Source organism: Sinocyclocheilus anshuiensis, unplaced genomic scaffold, assembly GCF_001515605.1.
Source record: "Sinocyclocheilus anshuiensis isolate Anshui unplaced genomic scaffold, SAMN03320099.WGS_v1.1 scaffold1341, whole genome shotgun sequence".
NCBI lineage: Eukaryota > Metazoa > Chordata > Actinopteri > Cypriniformes > Cyprinidae > Sinocyclocheilus > Sinocyclocheilus anshuiensis.
The window spans coordinates 641,541-662,700 of NW_015553274.1; the positions used below are offsets into that span (position 1 = coordinate 641,541).

The 21,160-nt window shown below is 36.5% G+C and overlaps 1 protein-coding gene across 2 annotated transcripts; it reads right to left on the bottom strand.

The window, feature by feature from the left end:
• Positions 1-252: 252 nt before the first annotated feature.
• On the bottom strand, positions 253-20,996 carry LOC107668233 (arf-GAP with SH3 domain, ANK repeat and PH domain-containing protein 2-like). Of its 2 annotated transcripts, none has more exons than XM_016460039.1 (28): positions 20,610-20,996; positions 14,267-14,339; positions 12,701-12,846; positions 12,392-12,466; positions 11,075-11,124; positions 10,447-10,576; positions 10,099-10,184; positions 9,937-10,012; positions 9,756-9,842; positions 9,559-9,662; positions 9,371-9,440; positions 8,631-8,718; positions 8,446-8,494; positions 8,145-8,311; positions 6,855-6,988; positions 6,683-6,774; positions 6,345-6,534; positions 5,258-5,343; positions 5,054-5,169; positions 4,758-4,825; positions 4,522-4,629; positions 3,717-3,963; positions 3,505-3,597; positions 2,192-2,453; positions 1,970-2,049; positions 1,778-1,851; positions 952-1,065; positions 253-875 (listed from the first exon to the last, which is right to left on the bottom strand). In XM_016460039.1, the coding sequence occupies exons 1-28, from the start codon at positions 20,733-20,735 to the stop codon at positions 801-803; spliced, it is 3,066 nt and encodes a 1,021-aa protein (XP_016315525.1). In that variant the 5' UTR covers positions 20,736-20,996; the 3' UTR covers positions 253-800. The 2 variants fall into 2 exon arrangements, with proteins under 2 accessions (XP_016315525.1, XP_016315524.1); XM_016460038.1 differs by having other exon boundaries at positions 952-1,071.
• Between the last annotated feature and the right edge of the window lie 164 nt (positions 20,997-21,160).

Below are 21,160 nucleotides of genomic sequence, written 5' to 3' on the forward strand. Positions count from 1 at the left end.
CCATTAAAATATTAAGCAGCGCAGCTGTTGTCAACATAATAATCAGAAATGTTTCTTGAGCGCCAAATCAGCATATTAGAATGATCTCTGAAGGATCATGTGACATTGAAGACCGGAGTAATGCAGTCAGGAATAAATTACATTTTAAAATATATTAAAATAGGAAATAGTTATTTTAAATTGTAATAATATTTTACAGTACTGCTTGCTGTGTGCAGTTTGGGGAAAATAATTTCTTTCAGAAATATTAAGAAAATATCACCCCAAACATTTCAAATGTAGTGTAACTATTAAAATGTATAACATTACTGTGAACTGTTGAGCCACTACTTTGATATTTTGTCAGGTATTTTTGTAAAAATATATCTAGTGCTGAAAATAAAGCCAATCCTTTAAATGTACAGAGTAAAAGGTTTAATGGCTTGTTTAGTAACAGAACTTGACTGCACTTGCAAAATAAGAGTTGCGCTGCAACTGATACAGATAAAAAGCTCTATGAAGATTAGAGTAAGGATGCAACAATATGACGGTTTATAAAAAATGGTCCCCATATAAAGCATAGCACTCATCACAGTTCATACAACATTTCTGCTTTAAAGTTGGAGGTAATTGCACTTGGAATCGGAATAATTGATAAAGTGAGCCGTTTCCTGAGGTCTTCTGTTTGTGAATGTCCCGTACGCCACCATCCAGCCATAAGGATGGCGACTAGTTAATCCATTGTTAAATAATACGTGGTCTCAGGTTTCTGTCACAAAAAGCCTGTGCCTGTGATCTTAGTAAGACAGCAATGTATGACATCAGTCAGTGATGAAGTGAACAAACGAGACCGGAAAAACGCCCTTCCTGGTCGGTTCCCCGTCAATGTGGCCCACCTGCAGGACACATGGAAGAGTCATCAAGATCACACACAGTGCACATGTACTGTGTAAAGTATGACTGCGTACTCACCCACCACTCCTTGTCCTCCTCTCCATCCACTATTATCACCTCTCCTTCAGAGAAGGTCAGTTCATCTAGGTTATCAGCATGACAGTTATATAGGGCCTTCACTCTCTTAGGTCTCTGTTTCTTAAACAAATACAACAGAAATGTTTCAGATTTGCCACCGACATCAAAATTAATATGTATAATAAAGTATAAAAAGATTTATTTTAAAGAAAAATAACACTTTTCATGTTCGCAGATGTCACTTGGTTTATGTAATGCAAAATTTCATATTTAAATGTGGCTTAAATGTCCAAATATTTTCTGAGCAACTTTATTTTTTAATCCGTTTGAAAAAAGTAAAATAAAACAAAAATCAAATTGATGAAAAATTTCATTTAAAAGAAGAAAAAAATAAACTACTGTTTAAAATTCTGAGGTAATTTTTTTAAAGAATTTAATAATACTATTCATCAAAGAATCCTGAACAAATCTGTCATCGTTTTCACAAATATACTAAGCAACTATTTCAACATTGATAATAATAAGAAATGTTTATTAAGCACCAGATGATTATATTACAATGATTTCTGAAGGATCATGTTACGCTGAATAGTGGAGTAATGTCTGCGGAAAATTCAGCTTTGCCATCATAGCAATAAATTACATTCTCAAATACAATCAAATAGAAAACAGTTATTTTACATTATTACAGTTGTTACTTGCATTTCTGATCAAATAAACAGGCTTGGTATGCAAAAGAAACTTATTTCAAAAACATAAAAAAATTGTACCTACACCAAACTTTTGAATGGTAGTGTACTTTTGAGGGTCTTAAATGGTCACTTACAGGTGGGGCCATTTTGGGTTTGGGGGCAGGAGCAGGAACAGGAGCTGTCGTAGAAGCAGATGATGGTCTGGAGTCTGGAGAAAAAAATGTTTTAATGAAAATCAACATTTAAGCTTATTTCAACCCAAAATATCTCTAATTTCTTTGGCTTCAGAGCTGTATTCATCAGTATGTAAGTATCATTAAATTCACCTGTTTTGTCACGTGGTCGGGGGACAATGGGTGGAGCTTTATTTACATTTACATCTTTACTAAATGGACCAACAGGATCCCTGAGAAATACACAGAACAGTGCAGCTGATATAATGTAGCTAATGCTAATAATGCTACAAAACAAACTGCTGAAATCCTTATTAAAAAAAAACAACATCAGATAAATGTTATTTGTAATGAAGCTGGGAGGTGACATCTTACCTTGAGGGGGATTTCACTGGTTTAGGTGCAGGGGCCTTTGGCTGTGGGGGTACAGGTGGAGGTGGGGGTTTAGATGAAAATGACATGGGCAACACTGGAGCAGGTGGCACTATGGGTGCTGGTCTAGCTGGGGCGGGTGGTATAACTGGGGGAGCAGAGGGTACAGATGGAACCAGAGGCACTTGGGGAAGAGATGCCTTTGGATCTGGAGGCAGTGGTCTCTTGGCCGCAGGAGGAGGGGGCGGCGGAGCAGGGGGGAGCACTATAGGAGAGACAAGACCTGTTATGCGTCTGCCTACAAGAAAAACCAGCTTGATTTCTAGAACATGGTGCATGGTGTTCCATAGTAGTTTTACTTGGTTGACCAGCCGGTAGAGCTGGTAGAGCATTATGGAACAACAAACTAGCTACCATGTTCAGTAAAACATCTTGACTGCTGTTCAAAAGTTGGGAGGCAGTAAGATTTTTTTATGCATTAAATTGATCAAAAGCGACAGTACAGACATTTATAGTGTTACAAAGGTTTCTATTTCAAATAAATGCTGTTATTTTGAACTTTCTGTTCATCAAAGAATCCTGAAAAAAATGGATCATGGTTTCCACAAAAATATTTAGCAGCACAAATACAGAGTTCTGGCATGACACTCTAGATGGCGCAGTCCGATAGGTCTAACTCAATCTGACCTAATGATATCATTATCACATGGCACAGCTGATTGGTTCTCTCCTGTATTGGTAGCCAATGAACTCGCTGCTCAACATTCAAATATATGACTAGTGCTTGCCGTAGCAGTCGCAGCTTGCTTCAGAAACCCTCCACCTTCCCCAGCTCCACCTGTATAGATCTGCTACGAGGTGATTCATGTATGCTATATGGGGGTTATTTCGCAGTCGCAGCTTGCTTCAGAAACCCTCCACCTTCCCCAGCTCCACCTGTATAGATCTGCTACGAGGTGATTCATGTATGGGGGTTATTTCATGTACTGTATGTTATATTTGCAGCAGCAATATTTCTTACATGCTCACAGCAGCATGTTGTGGATGTATTGGCAGTAGCAAGTCTCGGTACTTGCTCTGCAGCAGCAGCGTAGCAGATCTATACCGCCAAGACCAAATACATTAATATTGTCATGTACATTACCATGCCAATCCCTCCAAGAGTTGTCATGACAGAACGGTTTTCAACATTGCTAATAAACATTTAGCGATCGAAAAAATGCAGCCTTGGTGAATGTAAGAGGTTTGCAGAATATATAACAGAAATAATAATCTTTACAGAAATGGGTGTAAGACTCTACTGGGGTCAGACTCACCGTACACTGAGGTGTTTTTTGCTGGAGTCTGAGGGTTTGAAGGGTCTGAGCATGATCTCTGCCTCCTGACCATCTCCGCTGGAGGACTCCACCCTGACATCACAAACAATTTGTATGTTTAAGACTTTACTGAATGTGTACACTTGTAAGCAAGCTACTTCAGAATTTACTGCCAGAAGATCCTCAACTCACTATGCCTGAATGCTACTCACCCCTTCCCAAGGTACGAGGCGGTAGAAGAGGAATACCAGGCACTCCTGGTAAACCCAAAGGCGGTGGGCTTACATCAAGCATGGTGCCGTACGTCTCGTTGCAGATCATGCTAGCAATAAAAGCCCTGTGCTTGTTATTGACCACATTAGCCACGTCCCGTGCCAGAGCGCTCATGTTGGGCATCATGGGGCCAGTGCCTGGAACAATACAGCTAACTGGACGCTCCTCACGCCTGTTGGGAATAGGCTGAAACACAAAATCAATGACATATGGATGAGCCATAATGTAGCAATATTCAGTGCTCAATATTCTCTTTGTCCTAATACATTTTGATCTTTATGTAATGAACTATGTGACATTCACTATGTAGTGAACAGTGAATGAGGTTTTGGACAAAATATATGCATGTGTGCAATACCATTTATTCTTTTTAATTAAGTCTATTTTTTTTCAGGCTCCTTTTCAGGCTTTTTTTAAGTTCTTCAGGCTCCAGTGTCACATAATCTTTCAGAAATCATTCTGATCTGCTGATTTGGTGCTCAAGAAACATGTCTTATTATTATCACTGTTAAAAACAGTTGCGCTGCTTAATATTTTTGTGGAAGCCATGATACATTTTTATCAGGACTCAAAAGAACAGCATTTATTTAAAATAATCTTTGGTAAGATTATAAATGTCTTCATTGTTACTTCAGATGAATTTAATACATTCTTACTGAATAAAAGTACTAATTTCTTTTTTTTTTTAATCTTAGATAGTATAACTGAATTAAATGGGATCTTTTGTGTAAAAAGTATGTTAACCTTGTCTTCCATCTCATCCTCACTCTCGTCCAGGTCATCGTTATGCAGACGCCAGTCATACTCCACATGCACATGGACGTTGAACTTCCCTGTTTGCGCCTGAGTCAGCTGTCGATCACACAACACAGAAGAACATACTGGAGGGGAATTTGCTTGAACACAATCTCAGGCAAGGAGAGAGCAAAAAGCAGCACTTCAGGATTTCTGCTTGCATTAAAGATAACACATATACGCACCAGCTCCTCGCATTTTTTGTGTCTAAGACGCTGCGCCAGATCTAGAGGAGTCTCTCCTGCTTCATTAGCTGCAAGAAAAACAGACATGGCCAAAAGAGGAAAAAAAACTCAGTAGTTTATATGAAATACTACTAATAAATGAGCAATTTCGCTTGATTTATTAAAACAAAAATGTAACAAAAAAATGCAGAATGCCTCATTAGTTTTTCATTAAAAATTATTTAGATTTTTTTTAATTCATTTTTTGTGAAGTTTGAATTCTTGAGGTTAAAGCTGCAAATTATATGAACTCTTACTTATGGTGACAGATGCTTTTCCCCGCAGTAGCAGCTTCATACATTCACTATTGTCAGTCAAGCAGCAGTAGTGCAGTGCTGTGCATCCTTTGACAGTCTGCTTATCTAAATTCCCACTGCACACACATATGAACATGTAAAATGTCTGAATAATGTCAAATCTTTTTTTTTTTTTAGCTTAAATACAGAACATCAGTGGAGCACCTGTTCTGTACAAGGAAGTCCACAATATGGAGAGAGTTTCGGTCCACCATTCGTACTGCAAGATGTAGCGCTGTCTCACCTGGTTCCTGTCAATGAAAAGCAAAGCTATATATATGTATACTTATAAAGATATATATGTGACCCTGGACCACAAAACCAGTCTTAAGTCGCTGGGGTATATTTGTAGCAATAGCCAAAAATACATTGTATGGGTCAAAATGATTGATTTTTCTTTTATGCCAAAAATCATTAGAACATTAAGTAATGATCATGTTCCATGAAGATATTTTGTAAATTTCCTACTGTAAATATATTAAAACTTAATTTTTGATTAGTAATATGCATTGCTAAGAACTTCATTTGGACAGCTTTAAAGGCAATTTTCTCAATATTTTGATTTTTTTGCACCCTCAGATTCCAGATTTTCAAATAGTTGTATCTCGGCCAAATATTGTCCTATCATAACAAACCATACATCAATGGAAAGCTTATTTATTCAGCTTTCAGGTGATGTATAAATCTCAATTTCGAAAAAATTGACACTTATGACTGGTTTTGTGGTCCAGGGTCACATATTAAATTCTTCTTCTTCATTTATTAAAAAAAGACACTGATGCAAAACACTGTATTTATTTGATTCACTAAAATGAACCAGCCCATAAGAGTCATTTGTACTACACATGGGTTGTGTTAGATGCTGTTTTTCTGTGCAGCCCATGAGGACAATTCAATAGAAAAAGGAAATGCACAATGACTCCAACCTACAACTCACTGTCATGGTTATGAACTTCTCTGTTGTGTTACTTTCAGTTCTTGTTCTCCTGCACCGTTTGGTTCTGATCAGCTCCTCATTAGTTTCCTTGGTTACCTTTTACTCTCAGGTGTTTCTGTTTCATTAGCTCCATTATTTATACTCATGCTTTGAACAAACGTGCTTTGTTCAGTTCCTTTGCCAGTTATTTGTTTTGCCTACATTTGTGTTTGTGCTACCCCTGCCTTGTTTGCTTTTGGATTTATAATTAAAAGACTCTTGTGGAATTCTCTCCTTCGTCGTACACTTTTTACAGCACCAGCACGTTACACTCACATGTTGGTTAGCTTGTTGAATGGTCTCCATTAGGTCCACTCCTTCAGCGTACACCTGAATTAGAGAGAAGATGTCCCGGGACTTCACTGCATCACACAGTGCGCGCAGCCGGGCTGCGTTCTCTGCATACTTCTTCTGAGCAAAGCGCTTCTCTGTGTATTTGGCTGTAATGAAATCTTTTCGTACCTGCCTGAAGGACAATTGCAAGAGAAGACATTGTAATGAAATTTATGATGTGAAGACTAAACTTGGGATTTAAAAGCCAATTTTAAACAGAAGATCTTAATGAGAGAATTCATTAAAAAAATAGATGTCATTGAAACTTATCTATCGCTCACATGTCACTCGAAGGGTTGGGTTTGGGAATCTCTGCTGACAGATTTGCTTCCATGATTTCATTGAATCCTGCATTGCCCACGCTGTTAGCAAGCTGCAACCCATTTAATACCATCACAATCTGTATGTTTGCAATTTCTGCTCAAAAAGAACAGAGTTGTCACAAGACTTTACCAAGAGTTCAGACGTGCCCAAGACATCCAGCGTCAGAGACTGTATTCTGGAGTAGTGGACTCCCATTTCCCGATGGATTCCAGAGCATTCGATGCAAATCAACACACCCAGGTTTGTAGAGAGCCATGTTGGATCTGCAGTAACAACAAATGAAAAGCCACTGACGTATCATTTGAATTTCAGGGTTATCTAAGAAAATCTGAACAATAAGACAAGTTCTACTGGGATGACTAAGTTTCATTCAATGTACAAAGAGAAGTGGAAAGGCGTGATGCAAAACAGGAAGCGCAGGGTGTAGATTTAAAAAAAATAAAAAAAAAAAAAAGGTAGAGTGAGCTGAGGCAAGAATCACGCTCTCCTAAAATGTCTGTTTTAGTTTGTGCAAATAATGCAGAAAACAACAAAAACAATTCAGTAGTTAATTTGATTCAGCAATCTTTTCCATCTTATTTTTGTAGTGAAAATGTTAAATGATGCTTTTCATAAATAAATGATTTCTAGTTTGATTATTTTAGCATTTAATCTTATTTGTTAACCCTGCCACCCTGATAAAAAGGGCATATTTTTGTTTTGTGCAAGATAAATACTACAGTAAAAACAAATGATATGTAACAGTTAAATACACCAACATTCAAAAGTTTTTGAAAGAAGAAGGCTTTCCAAGGCTGTATTTATTTGATCAAAAATGTAGTGAAAACAGTAATATTGTGAAATTTTAATCATAATTTAAAATAGCTGTTTTCCATTTTAATGTATTTTAAAATGTCACTGATATGGCAAAGCTACATTTTCAAACAGCCATTACTCCAGTCTTCAGTGTCACATGATCCTTCAGAAATCATTCAAATATGCTGATTTGGTGCTCAAGTAATATTTCTTAAAAACAGTAGTGCTACTTAATATTTTTGTGGAAACCATGATTCATTTTTGTCAGGATTCTGATTAATAGAAAGTTCAAAAGAACCTCTTTTATTTGAAATAGAAATCTTTTGAAACATAAACAATGTATTTACTGTCATTTTCAATCAATTTAATGCATCTTTGCTAAATACAAGTATTAATTTCTTTCCACAAAAAAAAGTGCATATAGAAATTAGAAATTGTAAAGGGCAAAATGGTAAATGGTCAAAAACTCAGGGATCAAACCTTGTAGAATTCAAGCTTGCAACATTTCAGTCCCCAATCAATCCCATATTGAGGAAGTCGTGGCCTAATGGTTAGAGAGTCGGACTCGTAACCCAAAGGTTGCGGGTTCGAGTCTCGTACCGGCAAATAAAAAATATTGCTTACTGGAAGCTCCACAGTCACAGCACACATCATTGCCGCTCATCTTCTTCACTTCTTCCACAATGGCCTTGGTCAGCTCCCGTACGATGTTGTTCTCATCCTCGTTCTGATCATCCTTAAAGGCGTTGTTCAGCGCCTCCTCTTTACTATTCTGGAGCACAGACACCCATCTGAAATAGAAAGATACACATGAACAGATGTGATGGACATAATAATTACATTCTCACGTGATATTTATAAAATTCTCTTATCGTATGAGCACACACACACACACACACACACACACACTCACTTCCACACTCACATTTGACACTCCGCTTCGTCCTCTGCCTGGAAGTGATACGTTCTGTCATCTAGAAGATGGAAGAGAACAGTAAGCAAATAAAAATGACCAGCCAACCATATAAACCATGACAGACTCTGAGAATACGGGATCTGAACTTATGAGAGTATTGTGCTGTGACCGGGCTCGTTGTAAAAGTATATTACGTGATATAAGATCAAAGAATTTTTTCTCATCTGGGTTACGCTTCACTTGGCAGGTTAAGAGGTTCAGGTTTGCTGGCGGTACGTTGGCCTGAAAGAAAAAAGAGAGAGATAGAGCAAGAAAGAATGAGCAGAAAAAATGCCTACTTTTAGGGATTTATTACCCACTAATGGCAATACCCACTGAAGAATTTATTCTACATATATTAATTATATTTATTAAAATAATATTTAAAAATAGATATTTAATAAATGTAATAAATATATTTAATAAACATTTACAAAGTATATACTGTACATTTTAGTATATATATATATATATATATATATATATATATTAAAATTATATAACTTTTATAATAAATAGGTTTAATTTATATACGTATGTGTGTGTAATTTTCATTAAACAAACTACATTATCCTTATGAAAGTAATTATTAATTGTTACTTAAATATCTTAAAAACGACAATGAAGAGGAGTTAGTCATTTCTCTAGGTTCTAAAAAGATGTATTTTAAAGCAATAAATGAGTAAACATGATAAATGCACCGTGGATATGTTCTGATTTGTATCTACACATACTTATTTTCTCAAATTAAGCCACTAAATGGTATTTTGAGATTATGTTCTTCCAACATATTGTTGTCCTCAAACTCTGTAAAAATGGTGGAGGCAAACGTGCAAAACTAAAACATAATTCTGAAAGGAGTTACAGACACATAGCGTTTGTTTTGTTCCCCTACCGTTCCATGAGAAATGGTCAATAATCCATTTTTCACAGTGCACTTCCTTTTCTGCCAAACCTTCCTCAGTCTATAAGATAGAGAGAAGCCTTCATCACGTAAACTTTACAAAACATTCACTACCCTTAAAAAGGATGCGCTGGACTTATAATGCATGTGAATTTCATTAAAGTGCCAGACAAACTCACCCCTCGCTACGTTTGAGGAGCATCCCAGAGCGCTCAGTGCCATGAGCTTTATTGCCCTGCAGCTGGTGAAGACTATAGCCTGCATTCTGCTTTGACTGAAGGTCCTTTCACCACACAAACAAACAAAACAACAAGATTTACCACAAAATTAAGCAATCGTCCTATCAATCATAGTTCCAAATATTTTTTTGGCTCACCTCCTTCCACTCAGACTGTAGGGCAGATTTGAGAATATCTCTCAGCTGCATCAGCTGTTTCCTTTCTGTATCTTGTGTCTGCTTGTTCTGCAATTCACACACAAATAATAAGAACATAAGAATAACTTAATCTAAACAAATACACCTTCAAAAGAGCAGACAGTAATATCAAAAAACGTACTACGGTCAAGTTCGTGGCAAGTTTTTCCATGAAAGGTTTCAGGTTGTCGACAACTTTTAACCCATCCTGAAAGAAACTGTGTGGAAATATGAAAACCAATTCTCTTAAAGGACTCATTTAAAATAAAATGTATTGCTACTGGGATATCATAAACAAACATACTTGCACTGGGCATGAAAGTATTTGATGAGGTTTTGGAGCAGGTCAACTCCCTTCTTGACTTTAATTTCATTCACCTTAATGAGATACTAGGAAAAAAAATGACAGACTTCAGTATGAAACAATCATTTCAATTGCTTTATTTTGCTTTCTATTTCCATTAACTATTTATTAACTACGTTTCAAAAGAGTTCAATAATGCATGATGATCACTGTGTGTGTGTGTGTGTGTGTGTGTGTGTGTGTGCACCAAGGGTAATATAAGACATGAAGTGAACAAGGCAAAAAGTAAACCAGGACCATCACTGGTGCTCACTCAAAAAAAAAATGTATGTGAACCACATTCCTTACTTCACACATCTGAAGCTGAAAGAGGCGTCTCTCTTTCTCCATCTCTTCCGCAATCTCTCCTCCGCTGATCTCTGTTCTGATAAGACCGTGCTGTTTGGCATGTTCCCGTTTTTCTTTCTCAATCTTGCCCCTGTAAAGAAGTTTAGAATATTGACATGAAAAAAAATGACAGTGGATGTACTTAACCATGCACAAACATTAGACTTTCATCAATGCCTCATAATGCTCATACTGCACAAAAAACCTTATATGCCAGCACTGTTGTTTACTTAAGGTATGGCCACGCATTATGATAAGCTCTTCATCTATGCTACAAGGTGAGGACTTAAAGGTATAGTTCACCTTTAAGCTCAAACATCTGAAATGACTAAACCTCCATCTATGTAGTGCTGACTTGCCTTCCTCTGTATGCTAGGTGCAAATAAAAAAACCTACAGTTGTTAAAACTCTGCTCAGAATGTGTTTCCTTTTGTGCATCAAGCTGTAAGGAACAGGAATATCTCAAAGATATCCAATCACTAAGGGCTTCATGAGTGTCTAAGTTTAATTTTCACCGATCAATCTGTAACTATTACATTTTTATAAGAGGTTATCTGAGGTTAATATAAAGAGGTTAATAGGTTCTTACAGTTTGGTTTCGTAATCCTTCCATGCTTTATCAAAGGGCTTTTTCAGATCCTGCCGAATAAATGTAAGCAGAGTCAACATAAGAAGAGAATTAAAGGTCAAATATATAAAAAAAAAAACACACACACACAAACCACCATAATCATTGTATTTATAAGAAATCATTGTATTTTGAAATAAATTAAAAATTAAAATTTTGAATGAAATTTTTTATATATATATATATATATATATATATAAGCATGTTTGGGATGCTCTGGATCGGCGTATACGACAGCGTGTTCCAGTTCCTGCCAATATCCAGCAACTTCGCACAGCCATTGAAGAGGAGTGGACCAACATTCCACAGGCCACAATCAACAACCTGATCAACTCTATGCGAAGGAGATGTGTTGCACTACGTGAGGCAAATGGTGGTCACACCAGATACTGACTGGTTTTCGGACCCCCCGATACAGTAAAACTGCACATTTTAGAGTGGCCTTTTATTGTGGCCAGCCTAAGGCACACCTGTGCAATAATCATGCTGTCTAATCAGCATCTTGATATGCCACACCTGTGAGGTGGATGGATTATCTCGGCAAAGGAGAAGTGCTCACTAACACAGATTTAGACAGATTTGTGAACAATATTTGAGAGAAATAGGCCTTTTGTGTACATAGAAAAAGTCTTAGATCTTTGAGTTCAGCTCATGAAAAATGGGGGCAAAAACTAAAGTGTTGCGTTTATAATTTTGTTCAGTGTATATACATTTTTTTAGCAGCACCAAATCAGCATATTAGAATGATTTCTAAAGGATCATGCGACACTCAGGACTGAAGTAATGGCCACTGAAAATTAAACTTTGCCAACTCAGGAATAGATTACATTTTAAAATATATTAAAATAGAAAAATAATTATTTTAAATTGTAATAACATTTCAAAATATGACTACTTTCCTGTATTTTTTACAATACAGTTTTTCCCCCTGTATTTTACTGTTTGAAAGATAGCATATATATATATTTGGTCACACTTTAGTTTAGGGACCAATTCTTACTAATAACTAACTATTTACTATGACTTTTGCCTCAATAAACTGCTAATTTGCTGTTTATTAATAGTTAGTAAGGTAGTTGTTAAGTAAGGTATGGGGGAGGATTAAGGGATCTAAAATATGGTCGTGCAGAATAAGGCATTATGTGCTTTATAAATACCAATAAACAGCCAGTATGCCAGTAATATGCATGCCAATAAGCAACTAGTTCATAGTGAGAATCGGTCCCTAATTTAAAGTGCTACTACATATTTTTATACAGATGTTTGTCATTTGCATACCCCTTTGACTCCTTTAAGGTCTCCCTTCAGCAAACTGTCTAGTGGGAAGGTGATGATGTTATTCATGTTCTGCAGCTGTGGGCACAAAAGAAGACATTAGGAGCTTCATAACAAAGTGAATAGTTTGTGTAATTGTGTGTGTGTGTGTGTGTGTGTGAGAGAGAGAGAGAGAAAACACTCTACATATAACTGGCAGTTTCTCATGATGAGTGCAGTGGGCTACTTGTGAGCCACAAGCAAGACAAATACAGGTCTGAAATATTCATAGCAAAAAGATCTACAACAGATGGATGTCAGAGACTTGCTCACCAAGTTCTTAAAGAGACCAGTGAGCTCCTTGGTGAAACCAGCAAATGTGAGGAAGTAACTGGGCATCTCAGGGTCATCTTTGTACACAGTGCTATCCGTAAACTTCTCTAGTGCCTGGATGTACTGCTCCTCATTCTCTACGTGAGCTGAAAAGACACAGAAACAGTCTGTCAGTCATTTACCCTCCACATTATTGTTATTATTATATACAAGAACTAGTTTGGTGATCAAGGATACTTCATGAATTTTCCAAATGCCACCTTATGAAACTCATTTGTTTTTAATACACTTTGCTTGACCTTATCTCATTGGTTCAAGCAGACATGAGCAAACTCCTGTCACGTGGGCATTTTCCATTCCTACCACCTGCAAAAAAAAAACAACATACTTCCTAGTTTATGAGTAGAGTGCGGTAGAAAAGAGCTTAGTAACCACTCCCCAGTTTTGTGAAGTACAGCAAAGATCTGGGTTACTATAAAGAGGAAACAATGTGCTTACAAAGTCTGCTTCCTTCACTGAAGGAAACTCACTAAGAAGATAATAAGATTATTTAACAAAATAATTTATTATTTTTTATTCAACTAGTTTTCAGAATTTGCCCAGTTTTAAACCATCTCACAGGTACTCATTTTGATGTCCATGTTTGTGTAAACCAATGTTATTTTAGTATTATTTACATTGTATTTTAGTATTTATTCATATTTTGATTTCTAAAAATATTTTGAAAAAATAATAATTTTAGTTTGTTTTAGTCATTTTTTGATGGACTTCGGTCATTATTATTATTTTTTTTCCCCTCAAATATTTCTATATATATTTATTTTATTTAAAAGATGTTCTACCCAAACCTTCAAATTGACATCATCAAAGAACACCATTCCAGAAGGGAAGCAAATTTTCAACATTTTTGAATACAGATTATGAAGACAATCACATTTTTTTTTCTGTCGATTAACTAGCAAGAATTAATTGTTCAACCACAAGCACTGTGCTAAGTAAATGTGCTAAGGGTCTGTTTTGATTTCTTGCAGACTTTAACAATAACTTCACTGCAGAAAACGCTGAATAACTTTCCTGTACAGTATTACAGCATGTACACAGAAGTTAAAGTTAAGGGCTATAATAAACACTCATCAGTGATTTTTTTTTTTTTTTTTTAAGATTTAAAGAAAACTAGAAATATGATAATCTAGCTCTAAATTTGTACATGGAACACAGGAGAAAGAAAAAAAAAACAGAGAGGGGAAATAAGCAGGTTCCTGCTGGAACAGGTATCTGTGATTCTAGTAGGAATGAGAGGAATGTGTGAAGTAGAGCACAAAACCTGCTCGCTTGAATCACACTGTACATGAAACCAAAAGCTTTGTCCAGGCTATTGTTATATTTCCCTTGCCACTGTTTGGCTAGATGGGCTTAAAAGAACAATTATACTATTATTTATACAGTCAAAAAACCTTACCTTCAAAACCGATGAGATTTATAGTACAAAATAAAAGTGCAAAATTAGCACAAACCTATTGGTTATTGATTAAGGCTGAGAGGCAAATGATCATTTGTAATACTCACTCAGACCAGAGCTGTTTATGGCCTTGACTGACTTCTTCATTTTGTGCAGCACACTGCGGTCCAGATCCAACGCCTGCAAAACAACATGAATCATTTACTTAGAGGGATGTTTTGTACTGAACAGACCAGTTCTATAACACAGTGAAAAATTGGTTTATTTCCACAATAAGGAACTGCACCAATAAGGACCTGCATCTTTACTTAAAGGCCTTAAAATGTATTGCAATGGCTAAAAATGCTGCATACTCTCCACTCTCAGAAAAAACGGAACAAAAGTAAAAAACATTTGTAATCCAGTTTTGTACAGCATTGTGTTTATACTTCCCTCTCACACACACGACACAATGAATTTACATCCAGACACACTCAGATAGCCTGTAATTTAGTCCCCCATCACTCACGCTGAATCACGCTTTGAGAATTTTGCACAAAAAGAGCCGAGTGAAGTAGACAGGCTTGTGGCCTAAAATCTGTTTATGCAGGAGTCATGTCTGGTACGAGACCCAGACAAAATCATCTGATGAGGGATAAGTCTGGTGCCCGCCAGCTGACAACACTCATACTTTTCCGACTGTCACAGTCTGTCATTGAGCATTCAGAGTGTTATGATGAAACATGCATTACCATTCCAAAGCAAGGACACACTAAATGGACCAAACGTGACAAAGATAAAAATGACAAAAAAAATTATATTTCAAATAAATGCTGTTCTTTCAAACTTTAAATTTAACAAAGAAACCTGAAAAAAATATCATGGTTTCAACTTTCCACAAAAATAAATAATATTAAGCAGCATAACTATTCTCAACATTGATAATAATAAGAAACGTTTCTTGAGCAGCAAATCAGCATATTAGAATGATTTTTGTAGGATCATGTGACACTGAAGACTGGAGTAATGGCTGCTGAAAATTCAACTTTGCCAGCACAGGAGTAAATTAATTATTTAAACATAATATTATAAAGTTATTTTAAATTGTACTAATTTTTCACAATATTTTGATCAAATTAGCACAGCCTTGGTGAGCATAAAACAGAATGAAAGACATTTCTTTCTAAAACATCAAAAAATCTAACTGACCCAATACTTTCAAACAGTAGTGACCATCCATTTATTATGCTAGTAAGTTTTCGACATGCTAACATTAAATCTTAAGTGCTGAGAAAATATGGATACTGTCTGTCAATTTTGACTCACTTGAAACATCACGTTTATAATATACGCCAGTGAAAATATATTACAAATATATAACTTTTTTTCTTAGCTTTGGAAATGGACTCATGAAATAAAGTAGCATTCATACCAATTATGAAAGAAATATGAAAGACTGTCAAGATGACCTGCAAAAAAAAAAAAATGCATTTGGTTCTTTTAAAGTCTATAAAGAATTTTCTTTGGGAATGTAATTGAACGACTGAGATTCAATACAGTACAAAAAGTATGAAATAGTACAAAAGTATGAAATACTTAAGCATTGTAATGAAGTACAGTAATTCAAATACTTTACACTCATATTTACATCTCTGGCCTGTTCTAGTTTGACACTTTGCAGAAATTGGCCTTGTAAGAAAAAAAAAAAAGAACTGTACTATCTGAGCTCACAAAAAAAAAAAAACCTGGAGAGTGACCGAACAGGGCCACAGACACATAAAAAAAGATGTGGAAATACAGCGAGTAGACATGTGTGTGCGAGAAGGAGATTAGACGGGACAAGCTGGGACAAGAAGTGGGACAGCCATCCCGCCTTAGCCCTAAGGAATGAGAAAAGATGAAGGGACGAGAGAAATTAACTGCACTTGGTTTTCCATCAAAGGCAAGCCTCAGCAGGACACCACGCACAGGGATGGAAGAACCGGAAACGACGGCAAAAAGAATACTAACTGCAATCTTTATGGCATCTGTGTGTGTACGAAGCTCTCATCTTACACAGAAAGAGCCTATACAAAGATTTAAAGGGATTGACAAAAATAACCGCATCATCTGACATCACTTTATAGACGAGCAAACTTATGCATAAAGAAACATGCACAAGATCCAGCTCCAGTCTTTACATAAGCCATGAACATCTGTTTACCTCAGCTACTTCCTCCATCGAGGCTAAATGCAAATGGGGTAGTGCCAAAGGGCAACTCATAAAGAGTGCTTCCCTCTGTGTATCCCAGTCACATGAAAAGGCCAGTTCCTCTAAGAGCCCGAGGCTGTGGATTTTACTCATGCCTGCTTTCCAAAAATCACCTTGTCCTTGAAGTAATATGGGTGTTTTTACACTTGTAGTTCGGTTTTCTTTTCTTTTGGTCAGGACCAATAAAGTAAATTATACATTATTGGTTCACTTATCATTCACTGTCATTTTTAACACTCAACGTAAAGATACAAAAGGGAAAATCATATGGTCACAGCCTGATTGGACAACTTTTATGTTGCATATTTTGCAAACTTACCGAACATCTAAAACAATGATGTATGTTGGGCTAAATGTGCTCAATGCATGTGTGTGTACATATGGTGGTATTTTACCAGCTTATAAATCAAAGAGCTTATAAAATGTGTAAAAGAGCTAGAACAGTGCCAGGAGTTCACACTTATTCAAATTAACCTCACTAACAGTGCAGTCGCACCAGAGTTCGTTTTAATCAAACTAAACCTGCCAAGAGTGAACACATCCTATGAAGAATTTCCTTCATGAACTGTTTGGGCTGCTTCTTTGTCATGATTCAGAAATGACTGATACTTTCCCCATTCATCAGAGGTCAACATCTTTAGTTCAAGTTCTGAGTCAGAGTGTAAAAGAGATAAAAGAGGAAGAGCTGCAGAGCTTCTTTAGATTAACAGCACAGGGTCAGTCTTAGACATGAGTGAAGTTCAGTAAGATCTACTATTCTGATGGTAAAACATGCTGACAGAGGTCAGAACTGTTTGCACAAACAAAGCTCTTTTGTGTTTCTGTTGAAGAAGTCGCTGCAAATTTGAAACTAATGCAAACTTTTAGAAGAACTACAGGACATATATCGTTGTTCCTATATATTGTTCCTATTCAGATCAGTAGTATACAAAAAATTATTACAGTTTTGTTAAGGAACATTCTACGTGATCTTAAAATTGGTGTAAACCAGTTAATGTAGATGTTACCACAAAAAATACATTATTAGGTTATCTGATGCAATAAATGTTACAATGTACAGTGGGTATAGAGAAGAATCACCCCCTTTACAATAATCACATTTTGTTGCTTTGCAGCCTGAAATGAAGACAGACACAGTTTTTGTTTTATCCAGCTGTATTTGCTCTGTATTTACTGCAACTTTTAGCATCCAAGTGAAAGATATAACACCATCATGTCAGAAAAAAAAAACAGAATTACTGAGTTGGAAAAAGGATCACCCCCTTGTGTCAGCATTGTGTCGAACCAACTTTTGCTTTAATTACAGCCTTTAGTCTGTTGGGATACGTCTCTACTAAATTTGCACATCTAGACTGCAATATTTGCCCACTCTTCTTTGCAGAACTGCTCAAGTTCAGCTAAATTTGATGGTGAGAGTTTGTGGACTGCAGTCTTCAAGTTATTCCACAGATTTTCAGTGGGGTTTAAGTCTGGGCTCTGACTAGGCCATGCAAGGACATTCATCTTTTTCTCCTTTAACCGCTGTGTGGTCAGTTTTGCTGTGTGCTTTGGCAATCCGCATTGTTATGTTGGAAGGTAAACCTTCTTCCCACTGACAACTTTCTGGCAGAGGGCAGCAGATTTTCCTCAAGAATTTGACAGTATTTCTCCTCATCCATTTTCCTTCTATCCTGACAAATGCTCCAGTCCCTGCTGCAGAGAAACACCCCCATAACAGGACATTACCACCTGCTTTACTGTAGGAATGCTGTTATTTGGATGGTGAGCTGTATTGGATTTCCGCCAGACATATCGTTTGGTGTCGAGGCCAAATAATTAAATTTTAGTCTCATATGCCTCAGAATCTTCAAGGTGTTTTAGCAAAGCTCAGTCGTGACTGCATGCTGCCTTTCTTGAGGAGTGTCTTATTTATTTGCAACCCTCCCATATTGTCCCATTGATTGTTGTCACATGCACACGATGACCACTCTTTGTCATAAATTCCTGCAATTGCTTCAGATATGCTGTAGGCCTCTTGGTAGCCTCTCTGAGCAGTTTCCTCCTGCCTCTTTCATCCAGTTTGGAGCGACATCTTGATCCAGGGAGGGTCTGTGTTGTACCAAATACCTTCCACTTCTTAACAATAGACTTCACTGTGCTTCTAGGCATTGATAAAGCCTTTAAAATGTTTTTGTATCCATCTCCTGACTTGTGCCTGTCCAGGGGCGGCGTTTCCGTATGGCAGAGTATGGCAGTTGCCATACCCTAGCCCAGTCAGGTGACTTTTTCCCCCTTTTCTTTCTTTTTTTCTTTCTTTGCCTGTCCACAACTTTATTCCGGTGATCTTTTGGCAGTGCCTTGCCACCCATAGTTGGACTACCAAGGACTGAAATGCTCTTGTGAAAGCTCTTTTCATGCTGAGCTAATCAAAATGACCTCAGCTGACCACAGTTGAAAGTCAAATGGCTTTGTGTGCCATTGAGAAGGTGATTAGCTACACCTGATTGATTTTACAAGTCATTTTTAGTGATTAGCTACACCTGATTGAGTTTACAAGTCGTTTTTAGGAGGGGGTGATCCTTTTTCCAACTTCCAAAAGTGATTTTTTTTTCTTTTCTTTTTTCTAACATGTTGGTGTTATATCTTTCACTTGGATGTTAGAAGTTGCACTGAGTAAATAGAGCTGGATAAAACAAAAACTGTCTGTCTTCATTTCAGGCTGCAAAGCAACAAAATGTGATTATTGTAGAAGGGGGTGATTCTTTTCTATACCCACTGTAAGTTCAACTTTTGTAGTTTCTAACTTTTCCTAGAAAATAAATGAAAAGGTTTCTATTTAGAAAAAAGTTGATTTACAGTACGCATCAAGTGGGCTAATGCACATCAACATGAAACTGACATCTGAAATCTGACATCTGATACAGTATCATGCAGGGGTCAACCCTTGTACACTGTAAAAAAAAAAAATAATACTAATAATAATTTTGTCAGACATATTTAATTTTAAAGATAGACTGAACTATCAAAGAAGATTAAGTTGACACTACGTACAAATTTAATTAAAGTCTATATTTAAGCCATTTAGTTTAAGCAACTTAAACAGCTATAACTTACAATGCCAAGTTTTGGAAAGGAGGGTCTAGCTAACAGTCTGATGAGCGTGCTCAATTTGATCACTGATGATGCACTTGAATTTATGTTTTTGGTCAAAGCATGGGGACTTATGATGACAAATATTTGTTATTCGTAATTAATATATGTTTTAGCTCCATATAGTTTTTTCAATTATATTTTGTTATAAAAGTTGTGTGATATTTCAATTCACCATTATGTTAGTGTTCTCTTCTGCTAAGTTTCTTCCATTTCAATGAGTAAGTGTTGGTGTATAAGTAACTCTATATAACCTTCTCGGTTTGCTCAACAAACTGATACACAAGTTAGAGTTCTACATCACTGTGGCTGTGTAAAGTTAATGATCAGCTTAACTTAAAATGTTTACTGAACTTGGATCCACAAGCAAAAACGTTTTGAGTTTATAAAACTCAAATATTTTTGATATTTCACAACTTCTGATTTTTACATTATATTATGGCAGTACCATTGTAAACTAATGGTAAAATATGGCACAATCACGGTACCAATGCCATGACATTTTTTGATACTTTTTGGGGTCTTGAGAATAGTTTTAAATGTTTATCCTTTTAGCATTATAAAATCTTCCACCATTTTATTTTATGTTTGTCTTATTTCTGTAATATCTGTATTTGTTAATAACTCTGTTACCTCAGATAGGCACAGTCCTGTGTAAATCAGTCCTTAAAATCTGCTGTATTATTTATTAATAACAAATCACTGTTATGGTAAATGTATGTGATATCAGGTTCATTATGTGACTTTGAGACTTAGAAAAGGCTAAAATTGCTAACAAGTTAAGAGTGGCGTCAACATAACACGTCTATTTATTTCACAACACTGCGATAAGAAGTTACATGAACCCGTGAGAAACATGGGCGAGGTTCGCTTCCAACACGGGATACACTGAGCTTTGGTGCTACAAGAAGGAAGTCATTTTCCAGGCTCCTTTTGTAAAACAGACTAATAGTATTTACTGAACCAATGTTCTGAAGTTAGACAACACACTTTACAATACAATTAGACAGATACAGTTCATAATTGTGTTTTGCGCACATCGCGGTAGCCTGTAAATTATCCGCATTATTGGCATTGTAAAGGTGTTTTACCTCTTCCAAAGTGGCAACTGTATTCCTGCAGTGAGCCATGCGCGTGCAGAACACTGATGTTGTTGGTGCTTTATAGTCCTCACTGGTAATGTCCATAAACTCCAGTACTGACAGTTGATCAGGCATGATTATTCCCTTTAAATCAAGACTAAAACCAAGACAAGAAACATAAATTTGTTAAATGTTGTCCTTTACTAAAAGACCGCACACAACCCGATTCAAACTCAGTCCGTGTCAGTCATTCCTTAAAGTATTTTGTTTCCTTAAACTATAATTTCCGCATAGAGTCCAAACAAATCAAAAAGAAAAAGAGGCACTGAGAAGTTCATTCGTCTTTGAACAGGAGAGCTGAACAGCTCCATCACACGTGCAAATGACCAGATCAACACTTCTGTATTCCACCCATTCGTACCTGTACAGTAGAAGTTCACTTTACATGTGATTTGTAGGCGGATTCATATCACCCGTCAATCATATCCAGTCCGCCAATGAGAGAGAACTCCCGATCTTGTTGTCCAATCAGAGTTTAGGGATGTAACCTAACGCAGGAA

Excerpts from the sequence above, each read along its gene's own strand:
- LOC107668233 (XM_016460038.1), bottom strand. The coding sequence starts at position 20,735 with ATGCCTGATCAACTGTCAGTACTGGAGTTTATGGACATTACCAGTGAG. Across the intron at positions 14,340-20,609 it reads CAGTTGCCACTTTGGAAGAG|GCGTTGGATCTGGACCGCAG; the intron begins GTAAAACACCTT and ends GTTGTTTTGCAG. Across the intron at positions 9,441-9,558 it reads CTCCTCAAACGTAGCGAGGG|ACTGAGGAAGGTTTGGCAGA; the intron begins GTGAGTTTGTCT and ends TCTATCTTATAG.